A 14,675-nucleotide genomic window follows, 5' to 3' on the forward strand; every position below is an offset into this window, starting at 1 on the left:
TATATATAAAGGTTGGGGTTTGTGTGCATCTATCCCATGCCAGAGATAGTGAAAGACAACTGTACCTGCGTTGCCCAATCATTTGGAGGGAATTTATTCCCCAACTTCCTTTTTTCAAAATTATTATTATTTGCATTTACCACTCCAAACATTTATTTTTTCACCGTGAGTTATTAGTATTGTATTATAACATAATATTTTTAAAATTTTAAATCACTTGAAGATCGAAACCCAGTTTTTTCGTTTTTGCTTTTGCTTGAATATGTTTAAATGCACACGGGAGTGTCATTTTTAAAAAAATTATTTGACCAAGTTTATTTTGGTAGTTGCCTATAATCCATTATAATTCAGTGCTTCTGGTAGCACGTGGTCTGTAAACCAGCCCAACAAAATTTGTGCGATATAATTGACCTATAAAATGTCAATAGAAAAAAGAGAATTTATGATCATTTGACCATGGGTCTTAACACAAACTTCTGTTTTTGTTTTTTTGCTTATACTCAATTTATTTCTAATCCATAAGTTGGTCTCATGTTGATTCTGAATCTTTAAAAGTGATTATATTATTTTGGTAAATAAGTGAAAACTTTTCTTGATATTCACACCTTTAATATTTTTTCTAATCCAAAACTATCTTTTACATTCATTTACTGTTCACAATACCCCATACGACTATATCTTTTGCAAAGAGTCGAATAAGTGTATTTTTTATATACCATAACTTATGTACTAAATACTTACCTTAATTTTTTTTTCTTCTTTTCGATTTTTTACTTTTATTTCTAAACATTATTCATTTCTTCATAATCTATAATCGCTTCTATCATAAAACATATATTTTTACAAACACTCGCTTATCGTGGTTTGTATATTTAATAATTTTTAGCATTAAAGTATGCACAATCGATATGACAAAAATATTATCCCAAATAGATTTAACATAGATCTCATTTATAAAATTTCTAGAAAAACAATTATTTATGGACGTCTGACAATTGCTCATCAAGCTTTGAGCGTCCAGAATGCTCGTTCAACTTCTTTTGTTTCAACCTCTCGTATTTCCTTAAACAACCTTCACTTGGATCCTCCGAGCAAGAAAATCATTCACAAAAATAGCTCATTCCAAATATATTTCATATGTTAGATAATACACATACGTATATCAAGTTTCGTTGACGGTGATTAATCTCTAGGATATTTTCTTGCAAGATGTTATTAATATTGGAGATTCGTACAACACATTAATATCATTACGTGAACTGGCGACACCAAATAATGTATGTCATATCCAGGGACGTAGCCAGGAATTAAATTGACACTGGGCTGAATGATAGCCCTAGTAGCGACGGCTTTTCTAAAAACCGTCGCCGACCTAATCGGCGACGGTTTTGATTAAATCCATCATAAATCAGCGACGGTTTTTACAAAACCGTCGCTATATAGCGACGGTTAGAACAAAACTGTCGTAACTTTCGCGACGGATTTAGTAAAACCGTCGCTAATCCATCCATTTTTTTTTTGGTACTGGGCTATGGGCTAAAATTTTTAACAAATTCAAAAATTTTAGCGACGGATATGGTAAAACCGTCGCTAATCCGAAAATCTAGCCTGGGCTACAGCCCACCTTAACCTTTGCGGTGGCTCCGTCCCTGGTCATATCTACAAGTCTTGAGATGTGATTGCTTTAATCACGATTGTTGGTGACCCATGACCTCTTGTAAACTGGTCTTTTCTAGCAACTGGACAATTTTTTCTATTCTCAGTGCATGCAACCAAGGCTGCCCAACATTCAGCATTCGGCTTTCTAAAGTATTGTTCAAATAGTTCAACAACATATCCACCTAACTTGAAAAGAAACTTGATATCAGTTAATTCACCCATACGTAGGTATTCATCAAGATGATCGACATGGACTCCATAAGCCAATTGATGAATCGTAGTCACACATTCTCTCAAGTGCAATCACTATGCGAAAGAATAACTCTCTTCGCATTCGAAACTGTCTTCGAAATATTTGATCTTGATAGACTGGGTTTGTGGATAAATAATTATTGAAGAGCCTCATATGCTCGACTTCACAAATGTGCCCCTGCATGCCACGTGCCGGAACGAAATTCGTTAAACATGTAACTTAGTCTTTCAAACATATGAACGTATTAACTAAAAGTTGGTTTGTGGGTGAGTAATTAACACTCACCCACAACTAATACATGAGTTTGAACACCAATATAATTTTGAATTCATTGAAATCTGATTCAATTGGTCTCCGACAAGATGTAATCGAATCCAATGACACATAAATGGCCTTTTTGCTTTAGGGCAAAAACTAGTATAAGACAGTCGCACGAGTCGTATTTTATGAGACGGATCTATTATTTGGGTCATCCATGAAAAAATATTATTTTTTATACTGAGAATATTACTTTTTTCATGAATATAAGTAGATTTGACCCGTTTCACAGATAAAGATTCGTGAGACCGTCTCACAAGAGACCTACTCTTACTTTAGATCAATCCACAATTTCGCAACATGTCTACTCCAGGTGCAGTATAGCCTTTGGATCAATATGGATCCTACATGAAAGATCAAAGGTCGTGACAAGCATAGCCTCACCAGTTGAATTGGTGTGAGTGGAGCCCATTATTCGAATTTTGGTGAACTTAATCATCGGGTGAAAGACAAAATAAACAATTGTCTAAGAAAGTGTGACATCCAAGATGTAGAATTATTATGATACGTGCATGTAACATGTTATTACCCCATGTGGCTGTGTATGGTGGAAAATGCTCAGATTTTCTTTCTGCTCAGATTTTCTTTCCCATTTGGCTGTATATGGTGGGAAAATGCAGATTTTCTCTCATGCATGCAAATTTCATGTGTCAGAGGTCTACAACAATAAATAAGAGAATTTTGATTATTTTTTTTTGAAGTAATTTGAAACTAATTTATCGTTCTTATCCTGATCTCATTTTTATTTTCTCTTTAAAAACTTATTTAAAATCTCCAAGTATAGTAATTTATTCTAATTCATCATTTTTTATTCGTTATAAACGCAACATAATATTATTTGAAGATCTTAAATTCTGCTCTACCATATTTAAAAATCAATTATCAAATAAAAGTTTCCTTTACTGAGCACTACGGTAACTTTTATTTTTTTCCTTTCCAAAAACTTTGTACGCTTTAAAAAAAATACCGAGTTTTTCAAATTAGATATTTATAAACCTCGAAAACAATACCAATTAAATAAATATTTAAATAATCAGTGATGAAATCTGACCAACTCCACCTAGTGTGCTCTGATCAATGGTTATCGAGGTCTTCAACTACATTCTTATTCAACTTTCGCGTACTCCAAATTTGAAAAATTCTTCACGCTGCTCCCAACTGTTCAGCTGCACTCCCGGTCGAGATATACCCACATGAAGTCTCCATTCTTTCTTTCTTTTTTGAAATAAAAATGATACTGACAATAAGGTTGAATACATCCTCTACATATGGTCTATATACCACATTTACTTTCTAGCCTGCAATTCGTGGTAGTAAAATTTGATAAATTCCATTTCTAGTTGGTATATGTTTCAGTACATTCACAATTATTGTTCTTTTCTCATCCAAAACTAAGGTCCAAAGTCCAAACACAGGCCAATGACGAACTACTTACTGCATACAAAGCCATACATGCACGCGCATACGAACAAGATAAAGCATAATATACATCTCCCCCTTTCCTGAAAACTTATGGCATTGTTAATACAAATGAGTGATACATAAACTGTCAGTCTAATTCAAATCAAGATTTGCATTTACCCTAACAAATGCCCTTAAGTTTTACCAGAAAAATACCAAGTCATTAGAGAAGAAAAGCAACTTCATGCAGTCCATTATGACAATATCTCTGCTAAAAGTGGAAGAGATGGCATGATTCTCTTCACTGTCAAACAATCTACACAAGAAATCAAGAATAAAAGGAACAATCTACACAAGAAATCAAGAATAAACGGATTACTACAAATTCAGAATTTCGCCCGTAATGGGATTCGGAAATATAAAAGTAAAAATAGAAGTAATGAACCATACCATTTATTGTACATCAACTTGTTTCCACTGAAAGTGGTAATGGAGAACTGCTCAAAGTTACAGTGACTGCAGGACAAAGAAAAAGGTTTATTTATTACTCGGGACAGTGAAGAGAAAGAAGATATTGTAACATAATAAATATGGAAATTTCAAAACCTTCAGGCTCCATCTTTAACCAATCTTGCCCACACATTAAAGCTTCTCTAATATCAGGACTTGCAGCACCATGATACTGGTCAAGCACTCTGCCAATGTTGCTGAATGCTACATCTGGTCCAAGAGTGGACACAGGAATACCAAGAACATCACGTGCCATCATCGATAAGATAGGATACCTTGGAGTGTGAACTTTCCACCAATTCAGTATGCAGAAATCATAATTACGAGGAAAGACAGGCTCATCTAAATACTTGTCGAGATCTGATGCCGTGCTCTGACTCTGTGAAGTTTCATAGAGGAACTTGTCAAAGCCCTTGAGTTTGTCTCTAGTACCATTGCTAGTACTGGGCATACTGCCACCAGGCCTGGCTGAATCTTCCTCGAACAAAGTTAAGCGCATTGAGTACTCATTGAAAACTTCCCTAAGGCCGTCAGAAACTTCTTTGATGCGATCTGGAGCATTACTTCCATAAATCTGTCTATAATAGTACTCGACCAACTTCATCTTAAAACGAGGATCCAAAACTGCGGATATGGCTAAAGCGAAGCTGCATTTCCTCCAATACCAGTCAAATTTTTCCTTCATCTTCAGGGCCACAGAACTAAGAAAATCATCAGGGTTCTTACTCCACTCAATCAACTGAATGTTCATATCACATATCTCTGGGAAAAATATGTTCGAAGTAGGACATCTGTTCCCCATAAAAACATTTGTAAACTCAAAGAGAAATTTCAAGTAACCTACAATAGAACTAGCCCATCCCCACTCTTTCTCAGATAAAGCCATTGAGTATGCAGGATCATGCTCTTGCATAATACAAAGAGCACCTTTGTATTCTATTGCTGCATCAAGCATCATATATGTTGAATTCCACAGCCCTGGACGGTCAAGAACTAATCGCTTGTCACTGTTGATACATACTTGGTGAGCAATTTCGTTAAATTTTACAAGGATTGCTTGTTCACTTTTAATGTGCCTTATACTCTCTCGAATTTTACTTGTCACGTCCCGGAATTCTTCCATGACCTCTTGGGCAGTGGATTTCAAAAGATGTATAATGCATCGCATGTCAAATAACTCTCCATTCTTTAGAAGATGTCTATTTTGAGATAACCAATCTTTAATCCTGAAAACCATATCTTCATAAGCCCAGCAATCATCAAATGTCATTGAAAACAGCTTATGGTCAATAACCCAGTCTGTCAAACACTTTATAATAACTTCTGAAAGTGTATTATTAGTGTGAGATGGATCTAGTGAAACAAAGTTAAGCATCCTCTTCTGCAGCACCCAGTCCTCATCAACGTAGTTGGCTGTCAAGCATATACACTCAGAACTCTCAGGTGAACCCCACATATCAACTGAAAGGTTTATTCTACCATGTATTTGATGAATGGACTCGTATAACTTCTGTTTCTCCTTCCCATAGATTGTCATACAGTCAAGTTCAATGGCATTGCTATTAAATTCAAACAAGGGTTGTAGGTTTTTGACGAATATCTTGAATCCAACATGATCCACCATGGCCAAGGGATAACCGTGTATCATAATCATTCGAGCAAGATCCAACCAACTACGCTCTTGATCAAACCTAATACTTCTTAGACTGATTGATTGATTAATTTCATCTTTCATTTGCTCCTGCTCATACTTGAGAGGAATAGGACTTAAAATTTCATCTTTTATTTTCCCTTCTTCATAGTTGATAGTTGCGATACCAAGATTGCTTTGACCAAGAGTAACTTCTTTTCTCTTCTTCTTGGCGGAAAGTATTTGAGAAACATCATAATTGGATCTCTTCAGGCATCGCACCAAATGATTTCTTAAATGAGTCGTACCACTGTTACTGGATCCACTCAATTTCTTTTTGCAGTGGAGACAAACAGCATATTGAGCGTCAGCCTTTCTCACTCTTTCAAAGTGATTCCACACCACAGAAGTCAACCTTTTTGTTTTCTTGGCAGGGACCTCATTTGTTACTTCCATGAAACGGGCTTTGTACAAGAAATATCTATTTCATCTGGCATCAATTTTGAGATGAGCTTCAGTCACTGTCGAGCTCGTTTTAGATACAAACGACGGCAATTTTAAAGAACTTTACTTCCTCTTTAATAATAACTGAAATGAATAAAATAGCGCAGCTTTCCACTCAGCACCTCACACCGAATGCATAAAAAAACAGTAGTTTTACTGCGTGATGTATTTTTTTAATAAAAAAATATTTTTTTTTTATGGAGCCTTCGCATAAACTTTTGTGGGAAAAAAAGGGTATAAAGATCGTCAATTGCCATTGAAGCCGAATCAATAAAGAGTCTCTAACATAATAAATCCACAAGCGCGCATGCACACAAAGGCGAGCACATAGGTAGTAAAACTAATAATTTTTCACTTAACCAGTTCCGGCCATATGCAATTCAGGAGTTACATTCCCTTTTTTTGTTCCCAAATAAAAATCACATTCCTTGATTAATTTGATCCAAAACAAGACAACTCCAAATAAATCATGCACTATAGCACGGAATCAAATATCAAATAAAAATCATGAACAAATCTTCCCACGTAAGCCGCAGAAACGGAAAACAATTCGAACGTTGAGAATAATAAAAGAACACGAAAAGTATTAGATCCGGATCCACATAAAGTGAAATCGGGTCGGGCCAAACATGTAAGCCGTAATCGTACGTACCTGCTGGTGATATTCCGGCTTATGGCGAATTAAGCGGCAGAGTCCGATGGGAGAGGATCCGAAACAGGTTGAAAGGGGCTAGGGTTTGGAATATTTGTTTAGATATGGACTTCGGATTTGATTGAAACCAATTTCTCTTTTGGTAATTACACCCCGAAAAACTGGATCCGCTTTATTTGTCGAAATTTGCCATTGACGTAAACCCGATTTTATCAATCGGGTTGGGTCAAAGGTTTGGAGTGTAAATACCATTTATGTTTGCTTTCCTTATTTCGTAACATTTTGATTATTATAAAATGTAGAAAAAATTATATTTTTAGTTTTGTAATTTTGATTTTTTATGTTGTTAAATTTCAATTTTAGTAAGTTATTTTTTTAATAATAATTTTAATCTTTTTTAATCGAGTGTTATCATTGTAATGATTCCACGTAATAGGAAAAAACTAGAATTTTAGAAAAATAAACAAAGATAACGTACTAAAATCGAAATTTTAAAACATAAATAACTAAAATCGTAAATAAATAAATATACATGACCAAAAAAAATTCTCATAAATACATAACGACTACAAATTTTCTTTTTAAAAAAAACAACTACGAATTTGATATTTTAAAATTTTGACATAATTTTCTACTATTACAAATAAAATATAAAATAACAAAAAGTTTATTTTAAATTTCTGTAGGGATATATAAAATTTGGTTAACTTTTTATTCTACAATATACATAAAATATTGGGATGTACAAATTTTATTAATATTACATAACGATAAAAATATATTTATGTTTATTATAATATTTGATTAAATTATATTATTATTATTATACATGAAAAACATATAAATTGTGACTCTAATCATTTATGAAATTTAGATCGAATATTAAATACAACAAAGATAAGTAATCATTTGACGAGTTATCATTCCCATCAAATATTGTCTGAAGATATTCTCATTTTCATACCTTACATACAATTATTAAAAAAATAGATATTTCAACTAAAAGTTATTTAAAGATAATAAATATTTGGCACATTGAAAGTACTACATTAATTTTGCGCTCATTTAATATGTAGATGCAACCACCCAGCATATAGAATCTAGCAAAAATTTGTGTGAGAAGATATCACGGATCGTATTTTGTGAGACGAATTTTTTATTTGGGTTATTCATGAAAAAATATAATTTTTTATTGTGAATATTAGTAGGGTTGACAGGTCTCTCGTATAAAGATTCGTGACACCGTCTCACAAATAACCTACTCTATAATTTATTGTATTAAATAATTCAGTAATATGGATTTTTTGCTATGAAAAAATAATAATAATAAACCAACGTGAATTTTATAAACCATAAAAAATATAAATGATATTTATCTATCTATACTTCTATACTATTATACTAAGTGTGAAGGCCTCATAGTAACTACCTAGAGAGGACACCAACTTTTTTTCCCACTTTTACCCTTATATAATATTAATATTACACTTTTGTTTTTTGTTTTTTTTTAATTTCAACACACACTTTTATTTTTATTTTTTTTTCATTTCAACCATTAAATATAAATTTATTCCCTCCATAATTTGTCAAATTTCATTTTAGTACATCGATAATAATAAAAAAGATTGTAACCACACGCAACGCGTGTGCATAGTAACTAGTACCTATTAAGGGTGATGCACTTATAGTAACTAACTTTGGTGTCATGGTCTGTTTTATTAATTATATATATTAATAAAATGTTAAAACTTTAATGTAAGTTATATATAGTTCAGCGGTTAGAGTCTTTGTTCTTAAGAGTTTAGGTCAAAGGTTAAATTCCTATTAAGATCATTTTTTTATTCTTTTATTTTTTCGTTTATTTTTTAATTTATATATCAAAATTATAGTTTAGTCCCTCACTATTTCTTATAGTTATATTATGATCCTCATTTAAATATAAATTAAATGAATTATAAAAAATATTATACAAGCACGAAATGCGTGCGTCGGTACACTAGTTTTAATAATAAATATTTATACATTTTGAGGTGACGTGCACACGTAACCCACACGAGCTTATTTGGCTAACCGACTCACTGACACCCACACGGCCACACACGAATCACGATATAAGTCATACAAATAATACACAAACAATTTTATATTTCAAATGTTTTGGTTCCAATTTTATATATTTTTAAAATTATATACAAAAGTAATGTTCATAAATAAGAAATATAAAAAAAACATCATGTCAATTTAAATAAAATATATTATAAATAATTAAGTACGATCAAATACGACAATTGAAAGCATATCTTAATGTGAGAATAGGAAGAGAAGTTGTGGGAGTTTTGAAATTTATCATGAAAACAACAAAATCAAAAGTAATAAAAGTGAAACATGTAAATGACGTTGGAATAAAAAGAGAACGAAATTTTTGATGTCATACGACGTATCAAAACAATTTTATTAAGACATCAAGTTTTTACAAGATAAGCAATTGCGCGTATACGATGTGTATAATCTAAAACGTGAATATTAAATATTACACACAATTTGTTCTTAAAGTTTTTTTGTTTAATTATAATATTTTTCAAATTAAATTAAATAGAACATGAAATTTAGTATAATTATTTTTTATAATTATAAAAAATAAAAATTCAAAAACACTTATTACACTAAATAAATGTCTAAAAAGACAATTTTGAAATTATAAAAAAAATTCACCGAAAATATTTATTATTTGAGTATCTTGTTTTATTAATAGATACTTATAAGTACACTTCAAAATAATATATATATATATATATATATATATATATATATATATATATATCTATCTATCTATCTATATATATATAAAGGCAAAAATGGATCTCTGAAGTGAACTACACAAGCCTTCCCCTCTCCTCCCCTCTCTTTCCCTCTGTTGAAGGAGCTTCGTCTACCAAAACCGACCTTAGATTTTTCGTTTCGTTTTGATGTTTTTTTTGAATTCGGGTGTGGGTTTCGCTTTTAGAGTAGTTTTGAGGTAAAGTAGGATGAAGATACAGTGCAACGTTTGCGAGGCGGCGGAGGCGAACGTCCTTTGCTGTGCGGACGAGGCGGCGCTGTGCTGGGACTGTGATCAGAAAGTTCACAGCGCCAACAAGCTCGTCAGTAAGCACCAGAGGGTCCCGCTCACTGGCTCGCATACCCAGATGCCCAAGTGTGATATTTGCCAGGTTCGATCATTAGTGTGGTGTGTTACACTTTTGAGGCCCGTGTTTCCCGGTTCTGAATTTTTTTGGAGTTGTAATAATCAGTACATAGTATTGTGTTTAGGCGGTGACAATTAATTGAATTACCATTATTTCTTGGTGTGTGGATGTTGGGTTTTTGTTTGAAGTCTGATTCGAATTGATAACTATCCTGGAATTGTTATAATTGAAATAATCAGTGCTCAGCTGTTGAGGTGTGATATTTTTTCTGTGGGCATTGAGAGATGGGTGTATTTGAGATTTTTTTAATGCTGTTTGGTGCTAGTTGAGGTGAGCTGTTCAGATATTTTTTTCGGTTCAGATCTTTATTTATTCTCTTCTGTGGTTATTGACTTTCAGTCTAATTCTAAAAGATATTACAATAAGTGGTTCCACAGATAAGCATGGTCAGGAAAAACATGGGATGATCTGTCCTTTTCCATTTGTAGATAAAATGTTTATGTGGAATTGAGTCGCATTGTGTAATATGGTGAACTCCATTTCATACAGTGGCATACCTGCTGACTCCCAAATTTAATCGGGCAGCCCCTTCTTTTCGTTTCAGTACCTCCATGGGTCTGCTCCTGATTCCATGATATCTCGTGTTATCGAATTATGGTGTTGGAATGCTTGAATAACAATTCATTTGAATAAATATCAACAATTTTAGTCATTACTAACCTCATTAGTTAAAGTTACTTCCAATAATTTTGGCATTATTCAAATCTTGAACCATTCTATTTTTACAAAAAATTGTATGTACAGTAAAAAATGATGATTAAAGTCCCAGCATTACCGTCTTGACTATGGTCTAGGTGTTCAATGCTTTCAACTCAGCAGTTACCTGTTGGTGGACAGATATTTTTTTTGGCTTGCAGGTCACACTTGCCTTCAGGATCGTTGACACTTCATTTTAGGACACACAATTTGATTTGTGCAGACCCCGTTTAAATCCCTGTGGAAATTGAGTCTTATGTCCTCTTTCATCTCTGCAGTGAATGAAAGGAGAAGAATATTTAGAATTAATTTCTTTTGGTCCTTTTTGCATCATTGAATTGTACCATTTGAGAGCGGGAAGGGGAATAAACTCGAATTGATCGGGATGGATGTCTACTGTCCTTTTTCTTGTGTCGCCAGATTATAACTGACTTCTCGTATAGCTGGCTCTGTAGGATGGACTAACTGTATCTTCTTTACTTTTCTTATCACGTGAAAGTTACGTGTTTTCACGTGATGATAAATGCACTATGTTTGATAAATGATATATGTCTTCTTCACTCAGTTAACCTATAAATGAAGTTAGATATATATGTCCACTAGGTCCGATTGGCCTGTTGCTTCAATCATGTAGCTTGGATGCAAGACCTATTTCTTGATGAGGTTAATCTATTAATTATTGACAGTCTATTTCGATGCCTGGAGATCAAAATGCTATCTTGAAAGTGTAAAATAATGGAAATGGTGCATTCGCTTCGAACCGTTGTAATTAAAAGATGACATGATACTCTTTTTCTTTCATTTGTAGGTGTCAGATGAAATATATTTTTCCTTAGACTGACTTTGATCAATGGATATTATGATATTCCATGTTATTCTGATGTTGATTTATTGTGCAGGAAGCTATTGGCTATTTCTTTTGTCTGGAGGACCGAGCTCTGCTTTGTAGAAAATGTGATGTTGCCATACATACTGCAAATTCCTCGGTGTCGTTGCACCAGAGGTTTTTGCTCACTGGAGTGAAAGTAGGTCTTGAAGCTACTGAACCTGGTCCATCTCCATCTTCGGGGAAGACTCAATCCAATGAAAAAAACTCTAAACCGGAATCTTCTCTTCCAAAGAGGCAGAGGACCACCCAAGTCTCATCAATTGGTCAATCCAGTAAAAATCTACCTGTCCCAGTTAGCATCGGTGGGGATTCATCGTTAAAGCCTCCATATGCTGGTGTTTCTGCAACTGGAAATATTTCACCTTGGCAGCTGGATGAATTCCTTGGATTTGGTGATTTCAATCAGAGTTACAATTTCATGGACAATGGCTCATCTAAGGTATGCTTTTTGCATAATCTATCTCCATATGTCCTTAGATATCCTTACATATATACAATGCAATTCATACTTCCGCCGGTCTATGTTGATCACGCACATATTCTTATGTTGGCCTATATTGATGGGTGCATTAGTTGACTTCCAGCTCTGGCAATAGTGCTTGTTGGTTCTTGGGAATCCTTATTAGTAATATTTGATGCTTGCGTTTTTTATAAGATAATCAATTGGCTTGGAGATTAACTCTTAGTTTTAGCAATTTTCCTTCGTGTTGTGTCCTTAATCGAGTATTCTTGGTTACAGTCTTGGATGACGTCGTTCATCTTCAAAGGAAAAAAAAAACAAAAAAATAAAAATAAAAAAAGTAGTTTCTTCTGATTGTATCTGTTAAGTGTAAATGAAAATTGGGCTTTTATTTTCCATACCACTGCATTCATGTTGGGCTTCAGGATTATATTGGCACACGTTTGTGATATATTTTCGATTATTAAACCATTTTTACTCTTTGTGATGTTGCTTTTCGCACAACTGCAAGATCACGCCATCAAAAAATGAAAAACCTGGAACTCTAGCAGTCTCCACGGACCACATGAAAGATCACGCCATCAAAAAATGAAAAACCTTGAACTCTAGCAGTCTCCACGGACCACGGTTCATGTGTTTAATGTTTTTTTCACCACAGTATTTTCTCTGGATTGACATGTTTTAAAAAAATGTGAATTGGGGCTCAAACACCCTTAACATAGTATTCGAGCATGTTTCTTTCCCACCAATATATTTGCTATGGTAATTCCCATCCCCAGTAATAGGAATTGATATATGTTAATAGCTCATAAGTATTTCTAGTTTGAAGGGGTTCGCCTTTGGTTTTAACTCAGTATCATCTTGCAAGGATCAAACGCTACTTCTGCCCTCTTTCTTTATGATTTTCAATATGACTTTAACTAATACATAGAAACGGGGTGATTTAGAGCCTAACATTATTTTTCTGTGACCAAACTTCTCCAGGCAGATAGTGGGAAGTTTGGAGATTCAGATTACTCCCCTACCGTACAAGTTGCTGATGGAGAATTTGATGGTGATGAATATATAGAACATGTCTCGGATACATTTTGGACAGTGCCACAGATTCCTTCTCCACCAACAGCATCTGGAATTTCATGCCCTAAAACTTACCAGGATCCTTCCGACTCTGCTGCCTTTGTTCCTGACATATGCTCCTCAACCTTGCAGAATTTCAATCATCGTGCTAACTCAAAACGGAGGCGGCAGTTTTGACATTTACGCAGAAACATTCACATCTACCATGATATTCGGCTCATAGGGATGCATAGAATTATTGCCTCTTGCCTCATTCTGTTGCTGCAGATAATTAGTTGTGTGATGATTACTTTGGTCTGTAAGTTTGATGTTCTTTTTATTGTTCTAGTGTCGAAGGTTGTGGAATCAAGTTGGATAGTAGGTATTTGCAACTTAATATGACCAATGGGATGAAAGTGGTTTGTTCTGAAAACGCTGGTGTCATGTATAAATGGGAAACCATGGAAAGCTGCATAAAATATCCAATATTTTTTTAGTTCTCTCTAATTTGCTAGTTAGATGCAACTTGAGCTAATTATCTCAACATTTTGAAAATCTTGGATGTTCTGTTTTGTCCATTTTTAGCAGCATTTCCTTTCTCACACCACAGCTATATTAATGATAACCTTCACTTTCTGCATCTTGGATGAGCGAATTCCGCCATTTGTTCAAAATATTATTGAATTCAATCGTGTAATGTCACTAACGAAATGAGATATCCGATCACGAAAAGTAAACACGTCATAGTTGTAGAGTTCTAACTTAAAAACATGTCTCGAGGAAAATGAGATTGTTGCACGGTGATATCCTCTACTCTCTATCCTCTTCTTGGGGTCAAAAATATTTTAATCTATGCAAGCATTATAAGCTTAAACCTCTGGATGCTAATTCGTCAATTATGCATTTGAGTTGCGGAGTAACCACTTATCTTGAGTCCGTTGTTCCTATGCAAGATTTTTTATTACCAATTGCTGCATGAACACTGCTAAAATGCTACCCATCGATATGTTGATTACATTTGTTTAGCTTAAAATCAAAGGGAAAAAAAGAGAGAGAAAACACGAAAATCAGCAATATTTCATGAAATGAGGTCACAGCATAATGATGATGTAACTAACCCATGCGCCAATGATACTTCACCAAAATTAGCAATCTGGGCAGCGATCACACGCATGATGGCTCCCCTCCTTCCTTTTCTTTTCTCGGCAACTCCTTGAGCCTCCTTTTGAGCCATTTTCACTTTTGTTGCCAAGGTTCCCTGTAAATTGTAGGTTGATCAATTCATATCAACTAATAACAAAGTGCATTAACTTCTGCTGATCAATACTTGCTCGACTGGCTCGAACTCAACCTCCTAATTACATCCCAAATTCCAATAAAATAATCACACGTGAAACCCGTG

The 14,675-nt window shown here is 34.0% G+C and overlaps 2 protein-coding genes across 5 annotated transcripts; one reads left to right on the plus strand and one right to left on the minus strand.

Annotated features, from left to right (window-relative positions):
* Window positions 1–3,344: 3,344 nt before the first annotated feature.
* Window positions 3,345–7,148, minus strand: LOC140814203 (zinc finger BED domain-containing protein RICESLEEPER 1-like). 4 transcript variants are annotated; one of them, XM_073173112.1, is made up of 4 exons: window positions 6,928–7,148; window positions 4,238–6,261; window positions 4,082–4,147; window positions 3,345–3,528 (listed from the first exon to the last, which is right to left on the minus strand). In XM_073173112.1, the coding sequence occupies exons 2-3, from the start codon at window positions 6,225–6,227 to the stop codon at window positions 4,095–4,097; spliced, it is 2,043 nt and encodes a 680-aa protein (XP_073029213.1). In that variant the 5' UTR covers window positions 6,228–6,261; window positions 6,928–7,148; the 3' UTR covers window positions 3,345–3,528; window positions 4,082–4,094. The 4 variants fall into 4 exon arrangements, with proteins under 4 accessions (XP_073029213.1, XP_073029210.1, XP_073029212.1 ...); XM_073173109.1 differs by lacking the exon at window positions 3,345–3,528 and adding an exon at window positions 3,706–3,947; XM_073173111.1 differs by lacking the exon at window positions 3,345–3,528 and adding an exon at window positions 3,706–3,947 and having other exon boundaries at window positions 4,238–6,292.
* A 2,639-nt stretch (window positions 7,149–9,787) lies between these two features.
* On the plus strand, window positions 9,788–13,706 carry LOC140814102 (B-box zinc finger protein 22-like). The gene is made up of 3 exons (XM_073172972.1): window positions 9,788–10,136; window positions 11,768–12,196; window positions 13,202–13,706. The coding sequence occupies exons 1-3, from the start codon at window positions 9,954–9,956 to the stop codon at window positions 13,469–13,471; spliced, it is 882 nt and encodes a 293-aa protein (XP_073029073.1). The 5' UTR covers window positions 9,788–9,953; the 3' UTR covers window positions 13,472–13,706.
* Window positions 13,707–14,675: the final 969 nt, after the last annotated feature.

Source organism: Primulina eburnea, chromosome 15 (assembly GCF_022965805.1).
Source record: "Primulina eburnea isolate SZY01 chromosome 15, ASM2296580v1, whole genome shotgun sequence".
NCBI lineage: Eukaryota > Viridiplantae > Streptophyta > Magnoliopsida > Lamiales > Gesneriaceae > Primulina > Primulina eburnea.